Below are 20817 nucleotides of genomic sequence, written 5' to 3'. Positions count from 1 at the left end.
TAATGATAGCACAGAATAATTTATGATCTAGTCATGCCTAACATTTTTTTATTGTTAAAAAATAGCTTGTTTTATATAAAAGTATATTTTCTCTAGAAAACAAAGTTTCTAATTTATTTTGATTTGTCTCTTCTACTTTTGTATTAAAGGCTACTATGTGATTATTTGAGAAGAATATAATATTGTTTTTCTATTTTATATTGTATTATTTATCTTCTTCTATTAAATCTGTGTGGGCAATGTACAGAATAATAAAATTTATCGAAGCTTATTAGATTAAAATCTTATTAGAGGAATACAAGGCAAAGGAAAATCGATAGGTGGCATTATCGCTTAGGTAACCAACTTGAAGTGTAATATTTTAATAGTAATCATAATGAAGTTACAGGATGCCTTTATACAGTATGTATAGATAGACAGCGTCATAATATAGTTTTCCTTAAGTAGTTCGTTCAATATATTTATGCTTAATCATTTCATAAGTTTATTATCGTCTATAATGAGAGAGAGAGAAAGAGAGAGAGAGAGAGAGAGAGAGAGAGAGAGAGAGAGAGAGAGAGAGAGAGAGAGAGAGAGAGAGAGAGAGAGAGAGAGAGAGAGAGAGAGAGAGAGAGAAACAGAGAGAAAGAGGAGAGAAAGAGAGATAGAAACAGAGATATGTAGAACGTGTATTCGTAAAACCTTTATGTGAAAAAACAAGCCTCAACTCGGTGATTACAAACGAACGATATATTCTTTGTTTCATTTTTTATTAATCGCGAGCGTACTTGGTACACATGTATACGCGTATACTATGCTTATCTTTCATCATTATTAATTTCCTCGCTTCATCGATGACACGTTAGGGACACGCATTTTAATATTTCTACTAGGTGAGTGAAATGCGAGGAACGTCCGTTAGCTTACATGACTCTTCTGTCTTGCCTACCGCAAGAGAAACCGCTCCAGAATCGTATTTATATATTAATAAAAATCGCGTTGAAACTTCTTCCTTTTATCTTTACAAATGTTATATCACCTAATTGTGGAAATTTGTACAATTTTTCGTAAGGGTTTTGTTGCCTCCTAATTATTTAATTATACACACTCTCTCACGCGCGTATAATAGGTGATTACGCACGACGCGTCAATTTTTTCTCTTCGTCGCTTTGGCTTCGCGGGCTAACATACATCAATTTTGATACACGAACACGATGCGAAAATGTACTTTTCTTATTTCGCAGATTCTAGGTCTCGCAGCTAAATCCTGCAGATGGAATTTTTCTTCTTGTAATATATCATTTTTCATTCAGCTATATTCTAACAAAATCTAACAATCTCGAGGAAAATCTTTAAAATTCGAACCGATTGAAACGATTACAGTCATTTTACGATAGGAATTTTACAATAATCTAATTTCGAACTCTCGAAGGGCGTCCGCGTTCTGAACGCGATACAACTAATACTGACGTTAAAAAACTAACCAATCGAGAATAGCGCGCACATATATGTAGATATATTTCGGATTCAGAAACATCGGTGATTGGATCATTGATCGAGATGGATACATCGCAACTCGTTTACATAAAATTCGCAGAGCTCTCACATGGACGCTTTGATCGTTCTCGCTTATAACGTATGAACCCCTTTACCGAGCGACGATTTAATAATAATTATAAATTAACTTTATTAATAATATAGCAATAAATAATATTACAGAAATACGCGCATCCTCTAATCGATGCTAAGGACGAAGAGGGGCGGATTGGGGATAACATTGAATTTCGTGCGCGTTTACATTCATAACAAGTCTGTAGAAACTATAGAACTAGACTATAGAAGAGCTTGTGACATGTGTGTGTGTGTGTGTAAGAAGGGGGCTAAATGGTCCATTTGTTGATCTTTACAATACGCTTTTCCAGTGCAAACAAACGTGGAGTGTAAAAAAGGATTACATAAGAAGAATCTTCGTTATGTTCGTCGAGTTCTTTACGTTTTTTTTTTTACAGAGCACCTGTTTTACGAGTATAATAGGGTTCACTAAATTCTTTCTGAAAAATTCCGGTACGGATATATCAATGTATAATTATAATTATTATTATAGGTTGTCTTCCATGGATTTACGGTATCGATCGATTTACGATATGATCACGGAGAATGACCCGATTATACTCGAGAATCGTTCGCCTTGTAGAAGCAAATGGTTGATATTCTGCAAAGTCTAAGTACGCGGACCGTTCTAAGCTAAATAATCCTGCATCGACATTATTTCTGAAGGTAACGCCGTCGCGATCGAGAGTTCTAAGACGAACGTATATCCCACAATAGTTCTGTACACGAACGACGAGTTCTCCTCGTCCTTCGAAGCGATCACGCAGATCACCCAGACTGACCTCTGGGCTATGTCGAAATCTCGATCACCGGCTCCGCGGTATTATTATTGAGCAGCTCCTGCTTCTCCCTCAGCTTCAGGTCGTACTGCGAGGGCGACGGGGATTCCTTGGCCTCGATCGGCGACAGTCCGTCCGTCTCCTCCAACGGAGACACACCCTCCTCGCTGTCCTCGTCCTCGTCATACTCGACCTCCATCTTGGACTCGTTCATCTCGTGCAGACGACTGGGAATATAGGCCGGGTGATGCGGCAACCCGTAGCCGCTCTCACCGCCGTAAGTGACCTTGCCCATGAAGGATCTGATCTCGTCGAAGTAGGTATCCTCTCGCTCGTTTTCGTTGCTGCTTCCAGGCGAATCGGCGACCGACACCACTCCGCTACCGTCGTCAGCCTCGTGTTTCTTCAGATGTCTGTCGAGGTTGGTCTGCTGTCCGAAGCACCTCTCGCAGAGCGGACACTTGAACGGCCGCTGCTTGTCGTGGATATTCCTGACGTGTCTCTGCAGGTTGCTTGAGATGCTGAAGGACCTCTCGCAGTACTTACACTTGTACGGCTGCTCGCCGGTGTGCGTTCTCAGATGCCTCGTTAAATTGGCAGAGCGAGGGAACACTTTGCCGCAAAATTTACAGGAGTACCGATCCTTCATCTTGCCGTGGACGTGATGGTGATGGTGATGATGATGGTGATGATGGGGCATTACTGCCTCTTGGAACGGCTTTACCCCAGGGAACGCGCTCAGCGGCGGCCGGGCAAGCAGATCGAATCCTGCTCCTGGCCTAGCGCCGCTGAGCCCGTTCATAAGCGAGCCTAAAAAAGGAAGCCCGCGCGGTGGAGCGAAGGGTGGAAGTGGAGGTATCAGCCTAGATTCCGGGGTAGCTCCTCCTGGAGGTGGCGGTGCGCTGGGAAATCCCGGGAAGGTTCCCGTTGGACCGCGATACATCGTTTCGAGGAACAACGGGTGTATCGGTCTGGGATAGGCCATGTGAGGTGGTGTATTGGTCGGCGGTTGTTCAATTGACAGACTGGTCCTCAAGTGCGGGCTACTTCCTTGGACATCCTTAGACTCGAGTTCCATCGGCGGGGGAGCGGCAGCATCCTCTTCCGATTTCGGAGGATCGGGAGGTGCGGGCGTTTCCTCCATCGGTACTGGGGCTGGCGACGGAGTACGGCTTTTCCTATTTGCGGCTTTTGAAATAGCGTCCTGTTTCTTAGTCTGAACCCTTAGATCCAACGGTTGCTCGGTCGCCTCCTCCTTCAAAGTGCTTTCAGTTTCCATTTTTCGTTCGTTGTTTCTAGCTTCTCTTCTCTTTGAAAGATCGTCATCACTTTCCGGCGTCGGTTGAACAGGAGGTCTAGCCGGAGATGGCCTAAACGTGGAAGTGGCCTCCTCCGCCGTGGAAGGAGAGACCTTATTGTGTTGCGACAACACTCTTGGAGGGGTAAAACGTTCCTTCTTGGGACTGTCGCTCCTCTTCTCGGCCTCTTCGATTTTCGGCGGGAAAAGCAGAGGAGTGTTGAGAAAATTCGGAGCATTTGGGAAAATTCCTGGATAAGGACCCATCAGACTAGGCGGATAAAAAGGCAAGCCGCCTGGCAGGCTCACGGGAGGTCGCGGATACACCAGAAAGGGGCTCGTCGCTGGCGTCGGTAATTGAGGCATGGTTCCAGGCGGACCAGTCGGGGTCGTGGAGTCGCAAAATCGCTTATGTTTCGATAACGATGTTACCGTGCTGAAGGATTGTCCGCATTTAACGCACTTGATCTGCATGCGACAGTCGGCGTGCATGCGTTTGTGCCGGCATAAATTGGAGAACTGCGTGTACGCCTTAAAACAGACCTCGCACTGGAAGGGTTTCACGCTACTGTGAATGTGGGTGTGCTGTTTCAGGCCGGAACTGGTCGCGAAGGTCTTGCCGCATTCCGTGCAAGCGTGGCTCCTCGCCCCCACGTGATGCGTTCTGATATGACGTTGTAGGTTTGATGGGTCCGTGAAGACCTGCCGGATGTTCGACTTTTAGCGATACTAGAAGATGCTACTGGCTCGGGATGTATTGTCTGATTTCGACGAGTGAAGCGCGAATTTGAAGCTTACCTTTGGACAATTTTCGCAGGGATAGTTTCTAAGATCACCGTGAACGATAGCACGATGTCGTACCAGAAGTGGCCGCCAAGCGTAAGCACGGGGACAGCTGTCACAGCGGTGCTGTTCCGCTGGGTATCTATGACAGGTCACCAGGTGGCTATCCAATCTGAAAATAAAAGATGCAAATATTTCATTCACTGTAATGTAAGAAACAAAATAAATCAGAAAGATATATAAAAAAGGAAATAAAATAAATGTTTATAACAGCGAAGATGAACTGGAGATCGTGTATAAGCTATACCCCAGGTAGCAAGCACTCGTCATTTTGACGTCAAATGACGTCAAAAGACGTCAAAATGACAGACTTTTGACGTCAATTGACGTCAAAATGACGAGTCTTGCTACCTGGGACATTTCTGAAGAAAGCATATAATAGCATTTTCCTTTATCTCTTCAAAAGTTCATTTGAATTAAATATTCGATGGAATGGCGATAACTCCATTGCTATGTAAAAATATCTCTAAACGTTACTACACTTCTACCTGCGAAGTTTAATATATTTAATCAAAGCACCACATCGAGCAAGCAGGACGTGATACGGTAACCGACCCGCACCGACAAAGATTGCGTCGGGCGCAGTCTTGGATGATGACTAAGTGACTTCGGCTGAACAGTGGCGAGTCGGTTCTCGTGTAATAACGGTCGCACGTCCATGAAGAAGAGGGCGGCCGTCGCGCACGAACACACGCCGTCACGAAGAAAAGCCGTCCTAAGGGGATTGTCACGCGTTGCCACACGGGTTATCGTCACACGGGATGGTGTGCCATGGTGTGCGGCGGCATTGATTTTACACCCCCGAACATACGCGCCGCGTGAAACTCATTCGTGGTGAGATAGTGCCTTCATGGTGCAACGACAGTGTGCTACGCCAGATGAGCTACGAGCACGCGACGCCTTCGATGATGCATAAGGGGGTGGCTCTAACGCGCCCGATTACGAATCCCGGCTAGGGTTTAATGCCCCACAACAGGTGAATCTGCCGCGTCGGGGAATGCGGTTTAATATCGACTGAAAGAGCGAGGAGATCATCGATAGAAAACAGAAACGAGAACCAGTTGATTTTAATCGAAACTTTTAATTGTCCATCACTTGAGTTATGTTTTATAATGTAAATTATTTTTGATGGTCGTAAAAGGAATGGCAGATATTTATCAAACTAGAATTATTTTCAAAGACGAATGTGACTGCAAATAGAAGTTAATAAAGGAAGATGAATAAAAAGGCAATAAAAACTCATCTAGAGAGCAGCTAATGAAAGAAGAAAGAACGGCATATTTGTTTAGTCATAATGTACTTTTGAAAAATTATGCATGATTATTGCAGATTGCAGTTAACAAGGCGTTAATATAATTTCATTCATGGAAGAAAAAGCGCTTAATTATGAAGCTTAATTGTATATTAGATAAGAAGTACTAATATTTAACTGAAATGCAATGTTTAATTGGTTGAGTTTGCAATTAACGAGATACGGAGTATTTAGTGATAAACTGATAAAATTACATTTTTTACTCCAAAAATCATAAAGATTTGGATGTATTTAAATAATTTATATAATAACATAAGCATTTAGTTAGCATTATTTTACTTTCCGTTACTAATTATTCTCTAATTAAAGGCAATGACGTAGCCCCAAGACAAAATGAAGGCTGACTAAGCATCATATTCAATCGTGCAAGGAGTCTCAAAATGCTCAGGATTCTAAAGAGCACTCTTGAAACCGCTCGCGTGACAAAAGGCTTTCGCCAACTCCGAGATTTGAAGGCGATTACGTGGCACCCACTCTCTGAATTCCATCGATTAATTAATAATTGACGATGAAAATCGACGGACGCAACGAGCACTTTAATGTCGGTCGAGCCGTTGTCTTTTGATTTCGATCCGGCGTATCGCTCTGCCAAGCACGTAATCGTCGCTCATCTGATTTGAAAAGCATATAATGATGTGCCATGAATCCTTGATGAGTCGCGCTTTGTATCGTCGCGCCAACGATAATAATCTTCGGATAATAGAATGCGTGAAAGTATGATAATAAAGGCATCTGGCGGCAATAAAATTTTGCGGATACGTGCAAATATACAAGTAAAACAACTGTTCTCCAATTTAATATAAATTTAACATAAATATTAATATTAAAATCATTAAAACGCGATATTTCTCCCTATGTGAAATGGAAAAACAGATTGTTTTAAATGTCCCATAAATAATATTTTAAATAATAAATAAGACTTTTTTAAAAATATTTAAACATTTTACGCTTTTTTAATGTGTTTGTAACTTTCCAATGCACATTTTTGAGAGATACAAACAAAAAATTCATTACTTATATTTTCTAGTTTGTTTAAAAGAAAAAAAATTGTACAAAAATCGTAGCGCAATAAGTACTTACAGTTCGATATCTTGAAACGGCTTGTCGCAGACAGTACATCTCGTTTCTCCTTCTTCCTCGTCCTCCTTGTCCTCGTCAACAGTTCCACTGTGCTGAGAGGCTGTAAACGACGAACACAACAATACAGATCACAAACAATACATGCCGGCGGTAGTGCGAGTAAAACTCGCAATTTTCTCGCGATTTGTGTATGTGTGGTCGTATAGCTCTAGAAATTACAATCCCCTGCAAACGATGATACGTGACGTGTCGTGGTGTGGGCGAATTACGTGATCCAGAACCGCGCGAGGGCCACAGGAGTGGCGTGACAAGTGGACTCATGGATTGTCTCTGAATTATTAAATTAAAGCGGTAATATCGCCTGATCTACAAAATGAAGACTTCGATGTTTCTATAGAATTCGACGACGATTTAAATAGCTTTGTGGAAATAGTGAAAATAATTTTCAACAAATTCGCAAAGTTCACGCCAAATTACTCAACTGACATTACAATATTTACGTAATTATACGCTTTTGATTGTGTTGTTAAATAATTTTCGTATACAAATTTACGCTAGTATTGATTCATTTTTATTAATTAATTTGATGCGGAATTAATTTAAGCGTGGTTTTAACATGGATTATATTTATTCTCGGAATTCAGGCAATTAGAATCGTATATCGCTTCTTAATTATAAATTAATTTCAAACATATGCGATAATTTCTAATAGTTGTTCCAGTAAAATAAATAAAATAATTTATTAATTAAAAATTAATTTATAAAATAGTCATTAGTTTATAAAATATTTACCGTCCAGTTAATGATCTCTCGGCCAAATATTGATCTATATTTACTATCTATAATACGATTGTATGCTTAAAAAATAAAAAATCAGATTTGGTTACAACGCGAGTTCAAGTTACTTCACTACACTCTGTCACTTCTTCCTTTTCAATAAGTACGATCCGACACACAAGCGATCACGAAGACAATAGACACAATGATGTTTTGGTTAGTTGGCGATATACCGTCTAGTAACTGGAAACGCAAACGGGGATGTCCAGAATCGCTTGCTATTGGTACAAGCGACGTTGGGGACCAGCCAATCGCAGGTGAGTCTTGACAGCCCCCCAGCGGCATTTCACCCCCGAATATCAGAGCGCAACGGCAGGTAAAATCAGAAATCCATGAAGGAGACAAAGTGGGATTATCAGTGATTAAACACGCAACTAACATGAGTGCTAGCGTAAAATATGGTGTCTAAAATAATGTATACTAATCAATTTCTATGTAAAAATTTATCTAGTATAGTCTATATCACAATTGTCTGCTTGTGTACAAATATTTAAAAATATAAAAAAATGGATGTAGTTAATAGTAAACAAACAAATTGAAAGAAACAAATTATAGAGTTAAAATAGTTAAAAAATAATTTTAAAAACTCCCAATTTAATTTGTATCGCGAGTATAAGCAAGATCTAGCTTAAGTTTGAACGATATCCGACCTCCAACGGTTATTTAAATCTGCCGCTACACTTGTTTCGACCATATGGTCGAGTGATGGCCCCCAACGGACCTTCATGGGAACCGGGCACAACCCCCGTACCACCAACTACGCCCAACGCCACGCTAACCCCCCTTAGTACGTTAATCGCTCGTCTCTCCATGGCTAATTCGTAGCGGCACGCCGTGAATTTAGACAATGAAAGATGCGGTCGACCTCTATCACCCTCGAGACGGCATAGTTCGAACCCATCATATTGAAAAGACGATCGAAATGAAAAACGAATATTAATAACTAATAAATAAGATTATAATCAAGAATCATCACGGATGTGAGATAATGTTCAGATGTGCTAGGTATAAAAAAAATGCTGATTTAAATACAATAGAAGAGATATTAGAATACGGAATTAATCTCTTTTAAAATAATTTTTCAATGTATGTAAATTGTTTTCAGTATATCTAGCTGTATAAAGTTTTTGCATAAATAATTTATATACATATAACATAAATAGGTAGAGAATTTTATATGTATATAAAAACATGTTATAATTACAGAATGATAAATATAATTCATTTTCTTATAGCAAGAATTTTTTACATAGAACTTGAATCAAAGAAATATAAATAACTTATATGAATTAAGTATATCGCATATTTACAACATGTATTCACAAACAATCGTTTCTCTCAAATTTACGAAAACGGTTGAAAGTATTATGTTAATCTACCGCGTAGAAGGAGTAGCAAAGTCACGTTGCGGAAAGTCAACAGGTGGGATCCACTGGTAACACCCCCCGCAGTCGAGTAGTCAGTTGGCAGTTGCATGGGAAAAAGTAACGGAAATCAATGTTCTTGCTGCATCGTGACGTTCAAAATTCAAACGACATCATTAAAATACATCAATAAATATATCAAAATAAATCTATTTGTTTATTCACCTATGTTTTTGTTTGCTTTACACTTTTCTGTCAGTTTTTTAAGTATATAAATTTTTTTCTTTAATTAAAATTAAAAGGGTTTTAATGAGATCAAGTTGCATTGAATTCTTGCAGTCACTGTAGAAATTATATAAATCATTTGTTTACAAATAATCTAAAGAGTTAAATAGCCTTCTTTTCTCAAATATTAGTGGCAATTATGACGCAGAAAGATGTGCTGGTCTAATGAGCCGAAGATCCGAGTTCAAATCCGACCAAAAATCGTCAGTTTTTATTTGATCGCCACACTGAGAAAAAAATTTGTTGGAAAACGTATATATAAAATGTGTTTCATCCAACTAAAATATTTAGTCCGATACGTTCAACTAAACATTAGTTAAATTAACTAATTCTTGATTTAAAAATTTTGATGGTTGACATGAATGAACTATATCTTTTTTAGTGCAACTTAATTTGATAAAGGGCAAATTTCAGGACGCCATGGCTCGATCTTGAGCTGTAGTACCGTTGAAGAAGAAGAGAAATTCGATGAAAAGGAAAAAGGTAACTTCTTTCATGATGATATATTAAGAAGTCAATGATCTGTATAATATATGTGTAATATATAACTATTTATAATACATATGTAATATTTTTTGTTCAAAGATTTAAACAATACACAATTTTGCAAAAGTGTTTTCTTATTCCTAAAATACATAATACGAATTTTTCCTTTAGCAATACTCACATTTCTTGCATTAAACGATAACTAGGAAAAAAAATATATTTTTTTCAATTAATCAAACAGAAAATCGATATCTGCTTGCATCTTTCAGTAACAATTTGTCGCACGCGACCGTAGCGATTTCGAATCAAACGTCAAATAAATGTGTCATTAGTCCGATGAATCAGATGGGGTTGTAACATGTCACACGTACCTCCCTACCTCGGAGTACACCACCCCCTCAGGAAAGAGTGTCGCGTGCCCTTTTGTATGCGTATACCCCTTTTTTCTCATTCGAATCGTGCCCTTTTTTTCGGTCTTCCCTGAGACCTGGTTATGCGCGTGTTAATCGACAATAGTTGGCTATAAATTATCCGCTACCCTAAAGAGCTATCGGAAAACACGCCGATGATATAAACGCGTTTCTCGGGTGCAAAAAAGGGAAAACGGCGATAGAAAAAACAAGCACCGCAGAAAGTCACAGTCATAAGTCACCGTAACTGTCCGCAACAATTGCATCTGCCATGTTACCGCAACTCAATTCGTGGTATGTAAGTCGAACAATGTCTGGGAAAAGTCATAATGTTGCAGTTAACGCAAGTACTTATCGTATCGACAAACATATGCAGAGATATAATATTAAATAGTTATCTAACAATAAGTGGTTAAATACATATGTATTGTAACATCATCATCATAAGTTACAATTACTTGCAATATTATCCTAATTATTTGTTAAACTTTCTTTCTCTTTCAACTTAATGGAAATACGACATTTAAAAAATTTATTTTAATATCCATATCCTCATTTTATTATAATATTTTTAATTATTAAGATATTTTCTTCCCCTGGATGCAACATAACATCGAAAAAAAGAGAAAAAGATCTGTATCTATAAAGAATTAATATCGAAGGCGGATTGAATACGTGCAGGCGGAATATAAATTTTTGATAATGTAAATATTCGGTATAGATGTATGTACGTCTATGAGATTAAGTTAACATACAACTCCGGTTGAATGCTTCGCTACGCGCACCCCACGTAGGCGTGTTAAAATGATTCCTCGCATCTTTTTCTTTCGCTTTCCCTTGTTCCCTGTCTCTCTCCCCGTGAAAAAAATGATCCGTCCGAGGGAGAGACGCGGCGCAGATGCCCCTCGCAAGGGTTGATACGGAACGTACGTCGTTTGTTTGACATCATTATTCCTGCTGCACGCACCAGCTTGCCGGAGATTCCCTCGTAAAAATGGCTTTACTGGATTAACGCCAGTACCACTCTTATGCCATTTAAAGTCGCGGCATTAATCTCTCTTAATGCGTAAAATTACGTCCACCGAGAACAAAGATATCGGTATAACGAACAAAGATCTCAGTATAACGAAACGAGATCTGCAGAAACAGTATCAACAAAAGAAGTGTCAACCATACAGCTGATGATATTAATAAGTTATTACCTCCCTCTCATATATTGAAATAAATTAAATAACGCAAAATTTGCGGACAACTTACATAAATATAAATTGTTAAAGAGATATTAAATTTTATTAATATTGCTCATTAGTAATGTAATGACTTTGAAAAGAATTATTAGGATATTATTAATATAAAGTGAACAAAATTCGCAGATGCATTTTCTTCCACGACCTAATCTGCCTATTATCGTAAAAATAAGGTTCTTAATTTCTAAATTAATTCAGAGAAAGGAACATTATCGGTAGGCTCGACTTAATTACCGCTCTAACTTTCTGCTACTAAAGCTATCTCATAAAACTGCGTCTCCCTTTTGGAGTCTGTTCCACCATTCTATTTTAATGTGTATGTAAATGAGCACGTTTTCTCTCGTGATTTTGTTGTTTGACAAAAGCATTATTATCTTTACTATATTTTTTTCTTTAAATAAAAAAGAATATAGTTTACTTTGTCGAATATTTATATAGACGTACTGGTACGTATAATAAATGACATAATTATTTATATAGATATCATGTATAAGTGTATAATAAATGATAACATGTGATGTTATTTCTTTACTCTCTAAATCTGAATCAGTGAATGGTCACTGATTCAGCAGTACTATTCACTGATTCAGATTTAGAGAGTATGCATTTTTAAACGACTGAAAAAATTTCAGCGAAATATTACATTAAAAAATGTTTTATTAGATTTCTATGAAGTATTTCTATGTGTTACAAATTATATGTTGTTATTTTTTCCAAATTTTATCGAACTGTTTTTTGACAGCAATCATGTTATCACATGAAAGATATTTTACTAATAAAAACTAAAAGAAACTTATCTTCACTGGTTTCGTCAAAAGAAAATTTAATAATGAATCTATTAGTAGGAACGGCGTATCTTCCACGCGCAAAGACGCATTTTACGAGCATTTCCTAAAATTATGACGAAAAACTGTGGGCGAATTAACCGTAGACTTCGTGACGGCAGAACTTCGACAATAAGCCCGGTTTTAATTGTCGCGACATCTGGGTGTCGCGTATAACCCTCCGGTCCTAATTCGACCCTACCAAGTCATCATCCAGATTTTGACCATCATGCAGAAGTTACAACCAGATAATTGTCGAGCAGTGAAGCACGTAGACGCTACCCTTCTTCGTAAATATCCCAAATATATTAATGGCGCAATGGTCCACACAATAAAATCTAACGATCGATTAAATTAAATGAACATATTAAAATGGGCGTTTTAAAATTGGCTTAAAAAATCAATATTTTAATATTAATAAGAAATAAGAATTTTCCGATAGAAGAAACCAAAGTATATTCAATTCAAAACAATTCAATTCGGAACAAATTATAATTAAAATCTCACCGACATAAAAAAATTATGTGTAAATGTGTACATTATTAGTTTATATAATGCAATTTTACATATATACATTAAATAATGATAATTTTAACAAAAAATGAAAAAAATTGTAAGTATCACGACTAGAGCGTGCAGTATTTTTGTTCGCGATGGACGAGAGGGATGGTTCCGGACAAAAGTCGAAGCGACACGGGGCACGGCGACATGTGACTCGAACACGTCTATCTGCAAATAATCAGCGCTTATTACCGGACGAGGGTTAATACGCAACGGCCGACCAGGTGAATCACGCCAGAGTCAAGGGTGCATGACGAGCAGCTCGTGCACACAACGATCCACGATTTACCCTCTGCCCGCCCCCGATTCGTCGTTTCGGAAAACACCTGCCCCCTGCCCTTCATTTGCGTTCATACGCGTAATTGTACGCGCACGAGCTGCCAACGTGCGCGATGTGTATCGGCACCGAAAGTCGTAAAGCTGTGCCGAAACGATCGTGAACGCCGATATCTTGCCGGCCATCTGAATATTATTTTAATTCGTATTTTCTGTTCCTTTCATTTTCTAAACATTATTCCTTAAATGTGCATTGTTTATTTTCTATTTTTTATTCAGAGAGTTTATTCAATCTATGTGTTCAACCTATTAAACGGATATTCTAGGTTTAAAATTTATTTTAGATTTATTAATTATATCGTTTTTAAATAAACAACATTATCGATTTACCGACGTTAAAAGAGTTACGATTATTGGTGTACGAAACGGAATTGTATAAAATTATTATTCAACTATTTTAAAATAAATTAAAATAATATTTTTTCTGTATTGTCCAAAGTGGAGAGATAAACTTATTCGTAAAAAACTTGATAAAGGAATTAATGAAGATTGTCTAGCGCAAGTTCTTGCGTGACTGAATGCTCACCAGTTTCTCGATCGCTTCTGTCCTCGGTCGTATTCTCACCCAGCATGTCCTGCAGCTGAAGCGGTTCCCGAAGGCCCAAAAGAAGCTCTTCGCCCGTTGCAATATCGCGAATAGCCTCGTACACCATCTATTATCAGAATTGTTATTTAATGACGCTCAGTTCTTAAATCTTTCAGCAACACAACACAAATATTTCAAAATAATTAAAAAATTCTTTATTTTTACAGTGCTAGGAATTATGACGTAAAAATTAATTTTGCAAGGCGTTTGTAAGTTTATAAATTTTATAAATTATGCTGAAATTATTTGTTTTTCATCTAAGCACTGGTATTCGCACAACATGCAATTATTTTTAAATACAATTTTTGCAAAATAATAAATGTATGAAAAATTGCATTAGTTGCGTGACGTTTTATTAAATTTTTCTACCGCAAAATTGCCATTTATACCTTAATGTTGTTGACGATAAAAGAATCGTTACAAACATTACAAAGGCAACAGTATATGATTCTTTTCCTACTTTATGTCTAAATAAATTATAATGATGTCCAAATAAATGATAATGTCAATGAAGAAAAAAAAACGGTAAAAATGGTAGATGCTATACATGTATTGATGTTTCGGGCATGCGCGTCTCGATTTTATTAAAGAAAATCCCTTCACACGCGACACATAATCTGCATGCGATTCTATAGAGCTCGGGACGCCATGAAACGATCTTTATAGTGTCGTCACGGGGCCCCGAAGCATCATTACGACGATTCTGCAGGGCACTGATAGAGAGCGTCGCGTCCCCCATTCCCACAGCGATTGCGAGAGGGCGTATAGGAAGTCAGAGAAACGACCCCGTGGGGTGACTTAATAACTAAACACCCTGTATACATGTAGCTTACGTCGCGCCCACAACATCGAGGATACCATGTGCCACGGTTCACAGAGAGAAAGAGAGAAAGAGCCAAATGGACAGAAGCATGAGCTCGACCCTAAATTGACACCGTGACCTCCATCGTTTCCGTTTATACGTCTATATTCGACGGCCAATCATATATGAGTACAGTGCTTTTAAAAGGGATTAGAGGACAATCTGTTTTTTCAATACTTTCTTTTATTAAATTAAAAGATGGCTTCGAAATTAAAATCTATTTAAAACTTACAGGAACTAATCTTATCATTATACAATTCTGATATTCTTCTTTAAAATGTGTTTTATAAATTATTGTTTTATTTTCTCAAATTGTTTCCTATTTTGCGTTAAAAAATGAATAAGAATTGTTTATCTCGTTATTGAACAGTGAATGTAACATTTTATATCTGAATGAGTTTTTAAAAAAATTTATGGGTATATTACAGGAAAACAGTCATTTGTGAAATAGATGGTTGAATATGCAGAGAACAATATGATAATTTTGTGAAGTACTAATAAGCTTTTTAACAATCGATGACATATGTGCTATAAATTGGAATTCTACTTGGCGCGTAATTATTGTTTCCTATTAACTGCAACTGTCGATCGAGTGTCAGTTGCGTATAAAAGTTAATTAGAGGGTGAATCAGAAAGTGGCTGCCAAGTGTTTAAACATTTTTAACATTGGGGTGAATTTGTTTATAATAATGCAGCAACTCTTCATTGTATTGTTAACAAAACTGCTAATAATATCAAAAACCATGAAGATTAAATAGAAAAATTCGCATCATTTTTTATCTTATGATGAAATAAGCTGTTTGATATAAATAACACGCATTCATTACAGTGATTTCTGAATTGTCAACAATTGCAAATATTTGTAACATCTAAATTAATACAATTTTAATGCGAAATAATTATTCGTGCATGCCACTTGTACACGAGAAGCGAAGAAGTGAAGGATTTCTTTTTATACGCGTGTACAAGGCACCCGGATCGAAGCTCAAGATCGCAGATGCCGATTAGTGATACCAATAATTCACTTCTCTGCGAAATTATCTTACCACCGATCTGTACGCGTGTTTTTGCGCCGCATGTAAAATGGGTTATGAAACAGGCAAACGTCGATTCTAATTGGTTATTAACGTTGTCTATTTTTGCTATTCCAACCAGTAACTTGTAAGTTCCTTTCTTGTTTTTAATTTTTACGATATACCTGTATTAAATTACTGAGTTAGCGGTGCCGCGCTGCACAACAGAAAGGGTATGATTCGCTTATCGTACTTTATATCGTTAACGAAATATCGTATCGCTGATTCTCAAGCTCTCAATTACGTTACTCGATTATAAAATTTTCCTTACCTGACCGCCGATGAGTACGTGGCGCATGTTCACTGCGTGTGAGCTAGCAGTACTTCGAATATACTTTAGCCAATTGTTCGCCTCGTGAGATGCATCCAACCAGCCTCTTACTCCGCTGCCAGCTATGCGGACCTGGAACACATCCATTCACACACAAACGTTACTCTATAAATCGCTAATTATAATAACACCATAATATTAAGAAGATTAGATATTAATGTATGATGATTAAGCGTTTTTTTTTCTGCGAGCATATAATATTGCAAAATTATTCCCATAATAGTTGGTAACACAATGAAAAATCGGATCTGTGTTACACAAGTATGAAAAAAAACTAAACTTCAACTTTTAAAGTATCACGATTTTTATGCATCTTTGATTAGAATAAGATTAGTTGGTTCGGTTTCTATGCTAGCATACTTTCATCATATAACACTTATGACTATAAGTTATCGCGCAACTGCGCGATAAAATTATTTTCCGGATCGGATCGAGGTGCATGTGCATGAAACGGTACAAAATAGTAAGTAAGCATTGATATATACTTCCGGCGGCGAGAAACCGCGACATTTTGGATCCGGAACATTGCGTTTAACGGACTGTCGCTCGCGGATATCGTTCTCTCATCGCCCTTGCATCTGCCCTGTGACTTTTCGCTCCAGCATCCACGAATCGTCCCTACTTTTAGGGTGAGACAAGTGATTTTTTTCAATTGTCTAGCGCGGTCTCGACGCGACGCTTGGCTGGCCAAGCGTCTCACCCCGATGCGTCGGCGTCGTTCCTGGACACCCCATTTGCCAACGGGAAGCTACGAATATTCTCCTCGTCACCCTCGCCTCGTGCGGTAAAACACATTTTGCACTTCTATCATGAACCTTGTCGTCTCCCCACCATTTACAAAAATATTTTGACCATTAACAGTTGTATGCGTCAAGTGGAATCGCTTACAATAATTATCGTCGTACAAAATAAAAGTATCTAGTTAGTTACAAAATAGATTGAATTGTCTCGATCAAATGTTGAGATCAAACATAAAAAACAAAGTCTCCATTATATAAAGAAATATATATTTTAAGACAAGTATATAAAAACTATATCATTGGTGATACGATGGAGACAATTCTATATTTTGTTCTTACAATTTTTAAAAATTTGTTAGGATCTCATATCTGATTGTTTGCAATAAGAGTTGACCTGTAGGCTTGCACCACCTGCTGGTCTTAAGTACAACTAGTGTGCGCGTTCATAAAAATCAATAAATCTCACAGGTGGATAAGGGTTGATTCTATACAGGTAAGCAATCCCGGTCAACGCTTCAAATGATAGGAAATATTTCTTCATTGGGAACTTTGAAGATCCGCAGTTTGTGAATAATCCTTTCGGATTTCAAAAACATCAGATGAACCGCAAGACATTTGGTTTACTTTGACACTTCCTTTTCATTCACAAACCACCGTTCTTTCCCGATTCATAGTTTGATCTTCATCTTCTTATTCTTTTCTGAGCCTTTCATCTCATTCTTAATCTTTAGAATACATGGAATGCGAAAACGCTTCCTATTACTATTTTTGTACGTTGCAGTCAATATATTTACATTTTTATATACTTTACATTAAATTATAATTCTTAGTTTAAGAATTTAAATCTATATATGGTATATTTTTCATTATATTTAAAATAAAATAATTTATATAAAATCAGTTTATATAAAAATCGCAATTATATGTGATAAAACTTTATAAACTAGAATTAAATAAAAGAATTTAATGCTTAACTCCGTGAATTAATAATACAGCAAAATTAATATATTAGCATCTAAATTTCTTATAAAAATAGTTAATCGGAAGAGAGAAAAGAGGCATAGAATAACTTACATATATATATCTATATAAATATAATAAATCCACATATAAGCACGTTATGTGAATTGAAACGAATATATCGCAGCCTTGATGTATTAGTCCACGTGCAATTGAAAAACTCGTGTGACAATTCACAATAACCGAATAGAAAACAGGACAATTTGGTAAAGGACGCTGAAAAGGAATCAAGGCGGCACGAATCCTCGATAGTCATAATGGCTACTTTGCTACCGGGACCATTAACGTGCGTTTTTGGAAGATGGGCACGAACCTGAGCATTACAATGGAACTTCTCACTAGGTTACACGACAGATTAGGATCTGTCCCGGAGTCTCACCCACGACAATGATGCGCTAACTTGTGCATTGGCGTAGCAGCATACTTCGTTGCGAAGAATGACAGATGGCTTATTTACAAGAAGCTGATGTTAGAAGACACATAGCAAAGAAAGCAGATTGCAGGATAACAATAGAGAGATAAATCTATGAAATATGAATGTAGAACATATTGTCACGCATTTTGTTATATTTAATTCAAGAGTGCATTTTAGCATTTAAATTAAAGATATATTTAAATCCAACTAACAATTTTAACAATAAGAAACGTTAAATCTCAATAAACGTTAATATTGGTAACAACATAAGTTTCTGATTAACTTTATAAAACATACGCTCCAATTACAACAGAAAGTTTTTGACCGCGTTTTCGACATTTGTCAGGAAAATTGAGATGCGGATAGGACAGAAAGAGAAATTCGTCACTGGCTTTAACGACCCAGCGGGGAAGTTTCGTCCGCTTTGTCGGCATACGCGGACATGTGCTAACAATTCGTAGGACAGATTTGTCTGACCGTGAATATCTCCCGTGATCGTGCTGCGCCATTCTACACGAAACGGAAAATTATAATGCTAGAAATTGTATCGTCGCAAGCACGGAACGTTTTAATAGGTTGCCTCAGATCATAACGAAAATTTTTTCGTAATATTGAAGATCTTGCACTTTTCCTCTATGAAGTACGAAAATATATTGTTTTATTTTAAAAGTTTATATACTAAATAATTATTGAATGTACTATTTAATAATAATAAATACAAGATAAAATAATAAAGAAAAATTAATACTTAATAATTATAAAATTAATAATAAAAATTGATACCACGTCAATATGCCAGTAACTATAAGTTATTGCACATTTGAATTTTAAGTCATAAAAAATTGTTTGACAGATAGTCTTTATTTCTGTCAGTGTTAGAATCCGCGAATCGGAACTTTCTCGAAACAAGCAGAAGCAAGAAGAAATTTGCAAATCTAGATCGCTAAAAGACTTTCACGTGTTGGCAAGAAAAATAGGCAAGTATAAGCCTAAACGCTACATCCTGTCCATCAGATAATCTACGGGACATGCGGTCGGGAAATCCTCGGATAGCTCGGCATGGGGTTCACAGGATTGTCCCATACACAAAATACGCGATCGCTTCCCTTTTCTTTCTCTTTGTAATCTCACACCTCCAACAAAGCGAAGCCTACGAAAGGTTTTTCTACGTTGCTTAGGTTTTACCGAAGATATTCCACGAAAAAGAAGCTGCCTGACAAGACACGACAGATTGTCGTTCTGAATGGGCCCTAAACGGTGACATACCGCATCGTTGGAGCCCCGAACGATTCACCAAAACGTAGTAATATCAACCACGCGCATCGATATCTATCGTCCAGATTTTCTAGGGAAATTTGTATATCTGCTTTTTCAATAATTGCACAAAGTATTCATAATAGAGGATCTACACTTATGATATTAATAATATTTCTGTTATATTTAAGATCTCGTTTAATATATTTCGATACAGATATTATATTTAAAAAATACCTACATATTTTTGTATACCTCTTGTTTTTGTTTTCATTGCTAAGAACAAAAAGAAATAAAATTCTGTGCCGACGTTATTTTAAATATATGTATAATGACCGAACTATAATCCTCCTTAAATACAATTTTATGTATTATATGATATGCGTTTTTTAGAAAATCTTCTATATCTCCTGTACAATACAGAACAAAAATCAATATTGAACTAAAAATTACGAAAATGGCGCTTGGTTCCTTATTGCATAACTGAATCTAATTGATTAACGTAAAATTTTAACGGAGACACTATGGTGATGCTTAATTCTAAACAAGCATTTTATATAACTCTGTATCAATACATTAATGACAGAAGATTGTAAAACATATATGATGAAAGCTGCTCTATAGATAAAAAGAAAGTGTCCTCGGCTATATCAACGGCTAGCGAAAGTTATGAATAAAGCGGATCGATGGTGGATGATAGCCCCATGATGGCCGACGCAAAAATGCTTTTAGCCGACACACTGTGTCCTCCCTCTCTTGCGGAGAAAATCCATTCCGCAACTTAACCGACTCGCAGAATCGTCGATGAGTGTCGACGCCACTTTCATATTTGATAAAGCTTTTATTAAAAAGATTATCAAAATTGCGATTATAAACGGTAAAGTGTGACTTAAGAAAAATAATTACGCATTTTTCTATGTTATCTTTAAACTAATTAATTTAATAGATATGTCATATAACATTTGTTGACAAAAGTTATACAAAAAAATGTACAATTGTGCGCTTCGTAATTTATTGATCTTAATCTTAAGTCATCTTTCGTAAGAAAAATGACTAGGCAATAAATTGGCATATTAAGCCTAAATAAACATGTTTCTTTCTTCGTATACCGACAACTTCTTATTTTTAAGGTTGTTTATTATTAAAAATATCGTGATTCTCAAACGAAATAATTGATTACCATTATTAATATCGACTTGCCAGGCAATAAACATGAATGCACCGTATGTATCCATCATGGGAGCGAATAAGCGAGATTATGCTCGTGTGACATACAACAATGGCG

General features: G+C 37.0%; 1 protein-coding gene across 3 annotated transcripts in view; it reads right to left on the bottom strand.

Moving 5' to 3' along the window:
• Positions 1-346: 346 nt before the first annotated feature.
• Positions 347-20817, bottom strand: part of LOC139775875 (transcription factor hamlet) — an 80371-nt gene continuing 59900 nt past the window's right edge. For 2 of the 3 annotated variants that reach the window (XM_071712203.1, XM_071712202.1), the window contains exons 4-8: positions 16044-16175; positions 13778-13904; positions 6902-7001; positions 4465-4621; positions 347-4383 (exon numbers count right to left, since the gene is read on the bottom strand). In XM_071712203.1, the coding sequence (XP_071568304.1) occupies positions 2380-4383; positions 4465-4621; positions 6902-7001; positions 13778-13904; positions 16044-16175 (2520 nt within the window). In that variant the 3' untranslated portion in view covers positions 347-2379. The remainder of the gene's footprint in view (positions 4384-4464; positions 4622-6901; positions 7002-13777; positions 13905-16043; positions 16176-20817) is intronic. The other variant, XM_071712204.1, reaches the window with a different exon arrangement.

The sequence above is a fragment of the Temnothorax nylanderi genome, unplaced genomic scaffold, assembly GCF_030848795.1.
Source record: "Temnothorax nylanderi isolate EJ_2023f unplaced genomic scaffold, tnyl_v1.0 TNYL_tig0107_pilon, whole genome shotgun sequence".
NCBI lineage: Eukaryota > Metazoa > Arthropoda > Insecta > Hymenoptera > Formicidae > Temnothorax > Temnothorax nylanderi.
The sequence above is the reverse complement of the archived record's forward strand: the minus strand, read 5'-3'. Positions and strand labels throughout refer to the sequence as shown.